The 13,998-nt window shown below is 36.4% G+C and overlaps 1 protein-coding gene across 1 annotated transcript in view; it reads right to left on the minus strand.

Annotated features, from left to right (window-relative positions):
* The window catches only part of LOC150079207 (uncharacterized), a 221,638-nt gene extending 210,711 nt beyond the window's left edge, over window positions 1-10,927 (minus strand). Inside the window, exon 1 of the mRNA XM_090382994.1 lies at window positions 10,585-10,927. Within this exon, the coding sequence (XP_090239120.1) occupies window positions 10,585-10,927 (343 nt within the window). The remainder of the gene's footprint in view (window positions 1-10,584) is intronic.
* Between the last annotated feature and the right edge of the window lie 3,071 nt (window positions 10,928-13,998).

A 13,998-nucleotide genomic window follows, 5' to 3' on the forward strand; every position in this document is an offset into this window, starting at 1 on the left:
CTTGATTACTGTCATTTATCACCCTACCTCCCTTTGTGTCATCTGAAATTTTGATATTAAGCCTGATATACTTTCATCAATTATCAATGTTATACTTCAACTGCCATTTCTCAGCCAATATGCCTAATATTTCTAGATCTTGTTGTAACATACCTTGATTACTGTCATTTATCACCCTACCTCCCTTTGTGTCATCTGAAATTTTGATATTAAGCCTGATATACTTTCATCAATATCATTAACAAAGACAGAAAACTAAAATGGGGCCAGCAATAGACCCTGGGGGACTCCACTAATAACATTAGTCCATGAAGAGCAGTGTCTATTACTAACCATTCTATCTTCTCCCACTCACCCATCCATTTATCCAAAGCAGTAACTTGCCCTTAATCCATAGGGACCTCCACTGAAACCAAGGATGCTTTCATATTTACAGTTAAGGGTTTGCTTACCTCTTTGCTTATTCATTGTGTCAGCAACCTGAGCAGGATCATCAACAGTTAAACCATCAACATCAAGTGGAACAATGTGATTCAACACCTTCCTCCCTCCTACTTTTAATATAAGTAAAGAAGTCATTGCTACTTTGCTTTATATTCCTTGCCAGAGAGTTCTCATAATCTGCCTTAGCTGGCCTAACCTCCTTTGTGAATTGATTACAGATTAGTTTATATCTAAATAGGCTTCTGTAACACCAGATAATTTATATGCATTACATGCATTTTTCTTCACTGCCACAAGTCTCATCAGTTTATATAACATCCATTTAGGTCTAAACCTGGAACAGTATTTCTTCGTTGGTATGAAAAGCCTAGTAGCTTATACAATTATTTCCCTGAATACTTCTCATTTAGAATTGCTGTTGGTAACATCATCAGATGGCCCAACTGTATAGAATTTAAAAACTGTCTGAGACCACTGCTGTCACCTTTATGAAAGCAAAAACCCTCCAGAAGTTCTTTTACCTGAAGATTCTTAATGCATAAATAATCACTGCTGATAATTAGATCAAAAATATTGCTTCCTCTTGTTGCCTCTCTGACATGCTACTGTTAGTCATCTGATAAATCCACACAAGTCTTGCTGTTGTGTGAGAAACCAACCACAAGTTACAGTCAATATTTGGAAAGTTAAAATCCCCAATAATAAGACAAGTGAGAGCTCTGGTGATCAGTTGGGTAGCTGAGAGCTTGATGGGCCTATTTTAATTCCTTTGAGGTCATCCACTCTGTTCTTCATAAACTCTCATAAATGCCTATCAGAATGCTGAATTCATGCCATTTCTCCTACACATCCTGACTATGAGCATCAAATCGTGAATTAAAGAATGTGAGATACCTGAATCCCTATTCAGGTATAATAATGTATTACATGCATTATTACACCCATAATCAAAGAGCATGAAATACAAAGATACTGCTGCACCATCTACTTGATTGTGCTGTGTTAGTCTCGTTACAGTTGTACTGTCTTCCAGTCATACATATGCAAACTACTGATAGGCTTATGGGCTGGCCCCTTTCCTATTTGTCTGTTCCCCTGTTCATCCAATCTTTGGATGTTTCTGACAGGCAAAATGTTTCTTGGTAGTTGCCTCAAACTTTCTTCCCTGCCTTCTTCACCATCACCCAACTATTTCACCTTCAATATCCTATTTGCAAATAAATCCCAAGACTGGACTGTCCTTCCATTCCAATGTGGACTGAGGGCAGCTTAGATAAAGAGACACACCTGGCCAGGCTCCTCATACCAGAGGCCAGGAATCTGCAATCCAGATAAAAGACTGATTCCTAGCTTCAAAAGGCCAGAAACAACAACGACAACAACAATTAAAACACAATACAGGAACTCCCAGACTTACGTAATACTCGACTTACGGAAATTCGACTTTACGTAAGTTATTGCCGGTCAGTGCAAACTTAAAAAAATCGTGGAAATTTATTTTGCATCTCGTAAGAATAAATAGAGGTATTGTGAAAATATCGTAATGTGAACCCAGTAACACATTGTAATTCATTCCAAGACTTTGAAAGTTGAATTTTCACTATTAATCTCTGTAAAAGGTCATTTTTATAATGGAAATTGCACTAAACTTTCATCATCTTGATATGTTCCATTATAAGAATCAATTTTGAACGCCTTTGTGATATTTTTATAAAACGCATTTCTGGAGATCACTACCATAAAACAATAAAAACAATTTGCATTTCTGGTTTATTGGGCTTTTCTATTAGGGCAATCTATTATAAACGGGTAGTAAACTCGATCTTATTGCATTTGCGATAATACCGATACCTGGAATTGTGTGGGTTTTTACATTATTATGGTGAAATTTTCACTGAAATCTTCAATCATAAAAAACACAAATTTTCAAAAAATTTCTCTTCATTCCTATTTACATATTACAATGATGAAGGGAAAGGGACCAACAGAAAGTGCAAGAGGAGGCAGTACCAGGAAATGAAACAAAATTTATTTAGAAATAAGTTGATTAATTAAGAAGTACGAAGCAGGACAAAGATTGTCATCTATTGCAAAAAGGAATTAGGTCTCGCTGCTTCAACAGTGAATACTGTACTATTTTAAAGGACAGTGCATGTATAAATGTCAAAGGATCAACACACTTAAGATCAACAGTGATCAACTTCGATATCGCACCTGAACACAAAACAGTGTTCAGGTGCGATATCGAAGATGGAACAACTGTTAATAATATGGATGGAAAATCAGATTCGGAAGCGAGTGCACCCGAGTCCAATGACCATTCAAGCAAAAGCAACAAGTACAGTGGATTCCGGTTATTTGGGCCACCGGTTAATCGGGGCAGCCATTTATTTGGGGCAAATCTTAAGAAACCAATCGAGAAAATAGCCAGGGTTTACTTCGTTTAATTGGGACAGCATGCTGTTTCATTGGGGCAGGAGACCGCAGCACTGGAGATTATCCTACGATTGTCTCCGACTGAACCAGTCGAAATTCTGGAGGTCAGAACCATAAAACAATAAGCAGTCACCTGTTTATTGGGCTTTTCTGTTATGAAATCTATCATAAATGGACAGTAAACTCGATCTTACTGAATTTGCGATAATACCAACAGCTGGAATTCTGTGGGTTATTATGGTGAAATGTGTTTACACTTCCATGAAATCTTCAATTATATAAAAAATTAATTTTCAGATCTTCTCTTTATTCCTATTTTTAAAGCTTCATAACTTGTTACTCTGTTTTCACTTGCGCATATTGTGTTACTTGCAATTTGTGTGTGCTGTGTTCTTTGTTATTGATTGCTTATCTTTTTACTGTTTTAAATTTTAATCCCCACCCACAAATGTCAGTGAACAGAACTGTCAACTAGTTCATATATACATATTACAGTACGTATTAATTATTCCGATTATCACTTATATTCTTCCGATTTTCACGTATCATTTAATTTTTTAATTGGTAAGGTAAAAGGCTAAATTTGTGCTTAATATATCTTTACTTTTATAGCCTGTGGATAATATTCCTCCTATTTTCACTAATTAGAATTTCTGTTTAATAGAATTAAAATTCAATTCACAAATGTGATCACAATGACCGACGCTTACTGCACATCGTATAGTGAACGGTACTTTACTATGTTGAGTTCGTCGTGACATGATTTGATTGTACAGTGAACCAATTGTAAAGGGAGAGTACATTGTATTTTTAACTATTTACATGAAACTTCGGATAACTGGAGCAGCCGCTTAATCGGGCCAAAATGCATTAGTCCCAATGTGTCCCAAATAACCGGAATGGACTGTATTTATAAAGATATTAAGGACAAGTACGGCAGACCCCAACCCAAGTTTGTGGCAAGCAATGGGTGGTTTAACAGGTTCAAGCATCACGCTGGTTTCAACGTTAAAGTATGCGATGAAGTCGCCATGCCGATGCTGCAACTCAGAGAAATTTTGTGATGTGTAGGAAAAAATTATTGATGAAAGTGGCTATTCAATGCAGCAAATTTTTAACATTCAGAAGACTGCTCTGTATGGGAAAAAATGCCAGATCGAACTTACATTGCCATAGAAGAAAATACAATGCCAGGTTTCAAGGCATCAAAAGATATAGCCATGCTCTTGTTTGGGCTAATGCAGCGGGAGATTACAGATTAAAACCACTGCCTGTGCACTATTCTGGAAATCCTTGTGCATTTAAGGGCATCAATAAAGTCATCCTACCTGTGCATTTCCGATCGAACCAGAGAGCATGGATAACAATATCTCTCTTTGAGGATTGGTTTAAATGCTGCTTCATTTCTGAGGTTGAAAAATATTGTAAAGACAAAGATGTCCCTTTCAAGATTTTGCTTCTATTAGATAATACTCCTGAGCATCCTATGCATCTAGATGATTTAAACTCGAACATGAGAGTCATATTTCTGCCACCAAACACGACTTCACTCAACCAACCTATGGATCAGGGTGTTATTTCGAATTTAAAAGCATACTATTTTACGCACAACATTTGCTCAGGCATTGTCTGCAGTAGACAGTGAGAAAAATTTTATGTTAAGAGACTTTTGGAAATCCTATAATATTTACCAAGCCATCTTAAACATTAATAAGGCCTGGGCAGAAATTACTAAAAGTTGTTTAAATGGCGCATGGAAGAAAATATGCACATGACATGTAAAAGGTTTTGAAGGATTTGAAAAAGACGAATCATATGAAGAGATTACAGATAAGATTGCAAAGGTTGCAGAGCTGCTTCAGTTGGAGGTTTTTGCCAAAGACGTGGAGGTGTTAATAGGAGAAGAAGAGAAGGAATTATCTAACGAAGAACTTATTGACTCGCAGGCAGCGATAGTGAAAGAAGAAAATTCTAACGCAACTCAAGATGAACCAAATGAGGAGCCGAGATGCTTCATCGCTAGAGAGATGGCAATGGCATTTCATGAAATTGTATCGGCAATGGTGAGGTTTGAGAAAATGGATCCTGACAGTTAACAGAGGGGTGAATTATATGCTTGATTGCTACAAAGAAATCTACAATGAAAAGAAAAAAAGCGACTGTCCAGTCATCCATCAATATGTTCTTTCGTAAGGTTGAGCGGCCGACCCCTTCTAAACCTCCACAGCCCTTAACCTCTGCAGCGGCATACTTATCAGCTGAAAACAGCGATTCTGGCAACAATGCTCGAGAGGTAAAACTTACTGATGTTATACCTGTCTCCTCTCTCTTTTTGTAATTTTATAATTTTAAAATTTTTTAAATTGCACGATTTTGTAATTTTTCCTGCACATGAGATAAAAAATTGAATAAATACAATAATAATTCTATTTATATGTTCGTTGAACATTTGGTTCAATCAATTCAGTGAGCACAATTGCAAATGTCGCACAAGCATGGGGGAAATTCCGACTTACATAAAATCCAAATTGCACAGCATTCCATGGAACGCAACTCTTATGTAAGTCGGGGAGTTCCTGTATAACATACACATCTGGCTAAGCAGAGATGCTAATCATCACAGAGACAACAGTAGGATAAGAGGAAACCTATGTAATTGGTCCAGACAGAGAACATAAATACACAACATCAGAAATAATACTTTGTTTCTGATATGCCATGTTCCGATAATATAATATTCCTGGAACTATTTTGAATGTTTTCAACACAAACCAATCAGAAATTCACCTACATAATCAGATATGTAGGTCAACATATTTACACAAAAACTGTTTGTAGATTCTGTAATCCCTTAACTGTTTTGACCAGTGTAACATATATATACAAATTACATAAATATCTATGTGATTTTGCCAAGCCTTGTATAATCTAAACAAAAACTGATTAAAACACATGACAGCAGATCTAGGACAACTATAATGAAGAGATGCTATTTATCAATCAAAGATATAACCAGCTAGGACAGGTAAAAACAACATGTAGAAATAAGCCTAAAATTAGTGGCATCAGAAGAATTTTCCTTTTTCTGAATATGAACTACTATATGGATAAACCACACAGAAATCTAACCAAAACACAGATTTCAGAATAAATAATAAATTCAACATATATCAAAACAATAATAACTTGTAACTTTTAAATTAAAAAAAAAACTGGGAACATAATAGAACAGCAATGTTGAATCATCTTTAAGGGAATTAATTACAGAGATCAATAATATTTTTTTTCAATGAAAATAAAATATGGTACTAGATAGATCTTTGGTTGCTGATTCTAAATATCTGTTTTCAGTTTCCTCTAGAACAACTAGTTTTTGTGATAAACCCAATTACATGAATACGAACATCACGAGACTAATTATGCCACTCACATACATACTTATCAGTAGGTAAGTTTTAATATATCTATAGTTTACATGAATATAATTAGCATTAGTAGAGGCATTTGATGCAAGAAAGCAAGCTTATGCAGCATCAGCCAAAAAAAAAATAAAAATAAAAATAAATAAATAAATAAATAAAAAATAACCACTTCCACTTCACCCCTCTGTTCGTTCGAAATACCTGTCCAGCTGAACCTTAAACTTATTTAGGCTATCAACTTCCATGACAAGGGATGGAAGTCTATTCCACCAACCAACCACCCGCTGGCTAAAGGCAAATTTCCTCACGTCTATCCTACATCTGTCTTTTCTCAATTTGAATTTATGCCCTCTCAGGTGATTATTCTGAGCAAGAGGAAGAATCCCATCAGCATTGAGCATGCTCAAACCATTCAAGGCTTTATCCACCTCTATCAGATCACCTCGCTGGTGCCTAGTCTCCAAACACTAATTTGCAAAACTTAAGCCTTTCTTTGTAAGAGCACCCCTTTGTTCCATTCACTAATCTTGTTGCCCTTCTCTGTACTCGTTCCAGCATCTCTACATCCTTCTTGAAATGAGACCTCCAGACCTGTATACAGTACTCTAGGTGTGGCCTGACCATTGCCTTATACAAGAGAATAATCACCTCCTTATCCCTGCTAGAAAAATTCCTATATATCATCGACAATACACCATGAGCTACTCTTCCAGCCCGTCTGCACTGCTCAGAAAACTTCATATCTGCCTGCACAACCACCCTCAGGTCCCTTTCATTCTCTACCACTGTCAGTGTAGTACCACAGAGTTGATACGTTTCTCTGGGGTTGCTGTTTCCCATATGTAGTACTTTACATTTGTCAATGTTAAACTTCATTTGCCACCTCTCAGCCCATCTGCTCAACCTTTCCAGATCCTGTTGAAGTAGCATAGTGTCAGTAGTGTCCTTGACAATCCTGCCAACCTTCGTATCGTCTGCAAACTTGGACATTAAGCTTGATATACCATCATCAATATCATTTATAAATACAGAAAAGAATAATGGACCCAATACTGAAGCCTGAGGGACTCCACTAATAACATTAGAATAATTATTATTCATTATTATTATTCATATTTATATAATTGTTTGAAAATATCTGTTATTTCATATTATAATAATTTGATTATGAATTTTTCCATGTGAGATCCAATGAATTACTGAAACATTGATCATCATACCCTGAAAGTATAAAAATCACCCCAACAAATTCTGCTACATGTGCAACTCTTTCCTAAATAAGGAGAAAGGCTTAAGTTTTGCAAATTATAGTGTCTGGAGACTAGGCACCTGCGAGGTGATCTGAATGAGGTGTATAAAGCCTTGAATGGTTTGAGAATGCTCAATGCTGATGGGATTCTTCGTCTTTCTCAGAATAATCACCTGAGAGGGCATAAATTCAAATTGAGGAAAGACAGATGTAGGATAGATGTGCGGAAGTTTGCCTTTAGTCAGAGGGTAGTTGGTTGGTAGAACAGACTTCCATCCTTTGTTGTGGAAGATGATAGCCTAAATAAATTTAAGGCTGAGCTGGACAGGCATTTGGAACGAACGGAGGGGTTAAATGGGAGCTTTTTTTTTTTTTTTTTTTGGCTGATGCTGCATAAGCTTGCTTTCTTGTATCATATGCCTCTACTAATGCTAATGCTAAATAAATCACAAGTACACATTACATCTGAATGGCACCTCTCCATCAACTCCTCACAACAAAGTTTGAAATTCAATCTTTAGCATTACAGAAACATAAAGCCATCCATCCATATTGCTCTGTTCATCTAAAGCCTATAATATGGTAGGCTTTCAAATGGCTTTGTAAAAACATTTTGGGTAACCACAGGTTTCTCACATACAAAGATGGTATTCAGAAACTGCTCAATGTATACAAAGAAATGGAGTGTCATATGTCACTGAAACTTTCTTTCTTGCATTTTGATTTAGACTTCTTTCCTGAAAACCTTGGTACAGTAATAAGTATGGAGATGATTGCATCAAGACATTAAGTAAATGGAAAATTACCACCAAGGTATCTTTCTTGCATTTTGATTTAGACTTCTTTCCTGAAATCCTTGGTACAGTAATAAGTATGGAGATGATTCCATCAAGACATTAAGTAAATGGAAAATTACCACCAAGGTACTGTAACAAACGTATGTTGCAGTCTATGGCTGGATGGTGTACAATAACCTTCGAGAAAAAGTGTATCACAGAAAATCACCCACAGAAATTTTTAAATTGTACATATCTTTTTTACAATAGTGTACTTTATTATTTTATTATTTTAACTATTAGCTGTTTAGCTAATAGTTAAAGGTTTTATCTGTAAAAGTGATAAAGATGTAATTGTAACCAGTTGTGTGTTTTGTGATGAAATTGTCTTAATTAACTTGTATTGATATCATCAGTAGTTGTATTATGAAAAGTGCAACGTTAGGAAAAAACCAAAAACATATTTGAAATCAGAGCACAAAACTGATTTAGAAAAGCATTTTTCTAAATCAGTGGGAATCAAGAAATTCTATAGTAATCATTTATCTATTTCCTCAATGTAAATATGACATGAAATTTAGGAGCATTCCCTGTTTGGACAAGCTCAACATTCTTGAAAGGCAACTAAATATTGTTTTATGTGATAAAATTCCTTTCAAATGCTGTTTTGTTAATCTTACCCTAAAACTTGAGTTTACATATGCCTTCTGATCATACAACACTTACATTATAGATACACCAACAATTATAAGTATATTGCATTGTCTGTTATATAGTTTTAATATACCTATAGTTGTTGGTGCATCTATAATGGAAGCGATGTACAAAGGGTACTAGGAAAGTTTTGCAATATGACGCAACAATGAATCACAGGAAGCTGCTTGTTGCTGCATGTTGAGACATGTTCATACATGCATAGTAGCCGCCGCGCCAAGTCGATGGGCTCAGTTATTCATTAGTAGTGAGAGTGTAAAGTGCTTGCGATGGCATCGTGGTCACGAAATGAGATAAGGACAGTTTTGCGGTATAATTTCGTGCGTGGTTTAACCATAGACCAGTGCTTAGAAGAAATGACTCTTGCACTAGATGATGACTGTCCACATCGTACAACGATATTCAGGTGGTATAGAGAATTCCAAAGGGGAAATTTCACTCTGGAGGATTCTGAGAGGCCGGGAAGGCCACGAACGTCAGTTACGGAGGAAAACGTTACTGCTGTGAGGAAAATGCTTGACGAAAACAGGCGAGTGACCTACCAACAGATAGAGGATACTTTGGGCCTAAATGCACCAGCAATTCGTTCGATTCTGCAAGATCATTTGCACGTGAAGAAACTTTGTTCTCTCTGGGTGCCGCATCAACTGACTGAAGAGCAGATGACACAACGTGTGACTTGGTGCCGGGAGATGTTAAAAAAGTTTGATAACGGACAATCTCGGTATGTGAACAACATCGTGACAGGTGACGAGACTTGGCTGTACTATTACGATCTGCCGACCAAGGCTCAAAACAAAGTTTGGGTCTTTGATGATGACGACACACCCGTAATTGTCAGAAAATCCCGATCTGTAAAGAAGAAAATGATAGCTGTATTTTTCAAATCGAGTGGAATTGTGGAACGTGTCATTTTGGACATGCAGAAGACAGTCACAGCTAAGTGGTATACTGAACAATGCCTGCCTAAAGTCATTGGATCTACGAAGAACCTGCGGCCAAAGTCAAGAATGGACACCTGGTACCTCCATCACGATAATGCTGCAGCTCGCCGCGCCAAAGCCTGCACCGAATATTTGACCACGACAGGACTGAAACTTCTCGAGCACCCTCCCTACAGTCCAGACCTTGCTCCCTGCGACTTTGCACTGTTTCCGCATGTGAAAATGAAGCTAAAAGGGAGGCGGTTTTCCAGTGATGAGGACCTTCTACGGGCTTGGGACAACGAGTGTGCTTTACTCCCTAGTGAAACTTGGCAGAACTGGTTTAAAGATTGGTTTCGGAGGATGGAGAGGTGTATTGAATGTAGAGGAAATTACTTTGAAAAAATTAAATAAACAAAGCTGTATTGCAAAACTTTCCTAGTACCCTTTGTATATAAGGATATTAGATCATGCCATGAAATCATTAGTACTGGATATGACATAGACAATGAAATTTATCCATTTACATACTACACATTCCACCCCAGCCCACCCTATATAAACATACCAATCTTATCAATACACCTGATAGATGAGATAAACAATATACTTGAGCTTACCTGTATGATTCTGTTTTCTCAAAAGTGATATCACTGTTTTTCCCCAATATGCTGGATATATATAAATGGGAGAGTTTGCAAAATAGGCTGCAAAAATCCTTGTGAAGCTTTTCACTACTCTCCTTATGGCTATACTTTTTAATCCTTTAATTTTCTCAAAGAAATCCTTGACATTTAGAGGTGAAGATACTTTGAATTTACGACAAAAATTCAGTCGTTTTTTTATAATATTCAAATGTCCATTCACAAAAGCCAAAGTGTCTTGGTTAATAAGACCATAAACAAATGTAATAGTTTCTGTTAGAGTCCCCTTTAACAGAAGTGTATAAAGAATGCCATGCATCAGATGAGATAAATGATATATATTTTTTGAAGAAGCTGGAAAAGAAAAATGTAAATAATGTTTTAAAGTTTTTTTCTTCAATTCAGTGTTTTTTTGTTTTTTTTTTTTTTTTCAATTCAAATTAAATAACAATGAATAATATATCACCAAGTCAAAGTAACATGAAAGCCAATCTTATTAATAGTCAATCTGTTATGCATAATACTAATATTTAAATCATTGTTACTGTTTCTGCTGCCATTAATAAATAGTGCTTACTCAAAGAAGAAAACGGAAAATTAAATTTTCTAATTTGACCCAAGTACCATCCAATATTCATAATGGATCACTTCAAAAAAAATTAAAAATTAAACTTTAATGTGTATATGTTACAAAAAAAAAACGATTCCACATATGCTGTGTGCCTTATTTAATATACATATCCTGTGTGAAGGAATAATGATTATTTTCATCCCACAAAGACTTTCCTTCCACTTTCCATGAGAAAACCCATTGAACTAGACACATCAAACAGGTGGAGCAGTGGTTTGCCCACCACACATTCACCTTCTTTATCTGTACGATAGCAAAATATCATGTGTGTCTTCTATGCTTCTGTGTGGTTCAGTTATAAATAACTGAACCACACAGAAGCATAGAAATTATAAATAACTGAAGCTCAGTGGGTTTTCTCATTAATAATATATATATCCTTGGCCAGATTAGTGTTTCAAAACTTCTAATGTCAACGTTTGCTCAGATCGTGTCAGTGAAATTATTCTTGTAGGAATGAAATCCTTTATTCCACACTCCACTTTAAAATCTCATCCTTTATCTAAACCTTGGTTTTCCAATAAATATGCTAAGGCTGTTCAAGAGAAGAACATTGCATATCGTAACTGGCTTGTTTCCAATTCTTCAGTTTCAATTTTTCTGCCTACACCAAAGTTCGCAACAACTGCAAAGCAATTATTAATCAGTCCAAACTAGATTTTGAACAGGCTAAGAGAAGAAAACTTGCTTCTTGCCCTAATGGTAGCCGAGCATTCTGATCTCTTGACAAAGCTATTGGCCGCAACTTTTCCCATCTCTGCTTCAACCTCTGTCAAAATCAGATGGTTCTATTTTCACTTCAGCCAAGGGTAAAGTAGACCTGCTAGCATCCCATTTTTCTTCCAACTCATGTATTAATGATCTTGGAAAAAAACCTCCCACCATTCCCTACATGCTCCATTCAATGCCTCCTATGGTCTTCCGTCAAAACAATGTCAGAAGGATTTTAACAAATCTTGATGCTAAGAAAGCTCCAGATCCTGATGGTATCTCTCCATTTGTTCTCAAAACCTGTGCTCCTGAACTTAGTTCTGTTCTTTGCCACCTTTTTTTCACTTTCTTATTCCAAAGGTATTTTTCCTTCTGCTTTGAAATTTGCTCATATCCAGCCAGTTCCTAAAACAAAAGGGTGACAAATCCCTCCCATCCAATTATCGTCCCATTGCAATTACTTCAACTCTTTCTAAAGTAATGGAGAAATCAATTAACCGCTAACTCTTAAACTACCTAGAAACCTTCCATCTGATCAATAATCGCCAGTATAGATTCCATCAGTGTCGATCCACTGGTGATATTCTGGCTTATGTTACCCATTTATGGACAAATTCAATGGAAAAGTTCAGTGTCAAGCAGTTGCTCTTGACATCTCAACGGCTTTCGATTGTGTTTGGAATAAGGTCTTCTAAACAAGCTTCCATCTTATTGTTTGCCAACAATAAGATGGAATAATATTGTATGTAGTAATTGTTTATCCAGTTTTCTCTCTGATCACTCACAGAGAGTGATGGCTCTCTGTCTTCTAACTTCTCCACTAATGCTAGTGTCCCCCAAGGTTCAGTTCTTTCCACCACTCTTTTCCTCTTGTATATTAATGACCTTCTTCCATTGCATTCCACTTTCCATTTTGAGAAATTTTGCGCTGCTCAATCAGCTTCAACTTCACGAATATCAGCTACCAATTCCTTAAATGCCGATCTCCAAGTAATTCTCCAGTGGGACAAAGACAACTTAGTTGATTTCAATCCTTCTAAAACTCAGTCTTGTCTTATATCACGCAAAAACAATTATATCTCTTTTGGGGATTACACTGACATCTAATCTCTCCCTCTTGGCACAAGCATATTACAAATATTGCTTCCTCTGCATCTAAAAAACTTGGTTTTCTCTTTCGCTCTCAGCGTTACTTTTCTTCCAAACAGCTGTTCACTCTGTACAAATCACAAATCTGCCCTACCATGGAATATTGTTCCCACATATGGGGCAGTGCCTCCAAAACCTCTCTAAGGATTCTAGATTCCATTCAGAAGAGGGCAGGTTAGGTTAATTAATGACTCCTCTCTAACAGAGTGTCTCCACTCGCTGTCTCATAGACATACTGTTTCTGCTGCATGCCTTTTCTGCAGATACTTCCACGGGCACAGTTCTTCTGAATTGGCTTCTATAATTCCCGCTCTCTCTTTCAAAGCGGTTCGAACATGTGCTGCCACGAGCCAACATCCATTTACTATCCAACTTCAAACTCACAGAACCAACTTTTCATCTTCATCGTTTATTCATTCAACTGCTGTTTTCTGGAAAAACCTTCCTTCATATGTATTTCCTGATAATTACAGTCTACAGAAGTTCAAGTCTAATGTCAACAAATATCTTGTTCCATCTACTCAACCTCCAACCCAAGCACAGTACTAACTACTATAGTTTCTAATACCTCTCGTGTTTAGGATTTTTATAAAAAAAAAAAAAAAACTTTTTTTGCAATTTTATACAGCATCAAATGACATGAAATTTTTCAAAAAGTTGAGAATCAATATTTTGATTACTCACGGTCATCAAAACAAGCATTAAGTCATAAATAAACAGAAAACTAGTTGAAGTCACAAGACTGTGAACACAATTAGCATTAGTAGAGGCATATGATGCAAGAAAGCAAGCTTATGCAGCATCAGCCAGAAAAAAAAAAACCTGTCCAGCTGAGCCTTAAATTTATTTAGGGTATCAACTACCACAACAAGGGATGGAAGTCTGTTCCACCAACCAAC

Source organism: Mastigoproctus giganteus, chromosome 10, assembly GCF_048544385.1.
Source record: "Mastigoproctus giganteus isolate SK-2022 chromosome 10, ASM4854438v1, whole genome shotgun sequence".
Classification (NCBI taxonomy): domain Eukaryota; kingdom Metazoa; phylum Arthropoda; class Arachnida; order Uropygi; family Thelyphonidae; genus Mastigoproctus; species Mastigoproctus giganteus.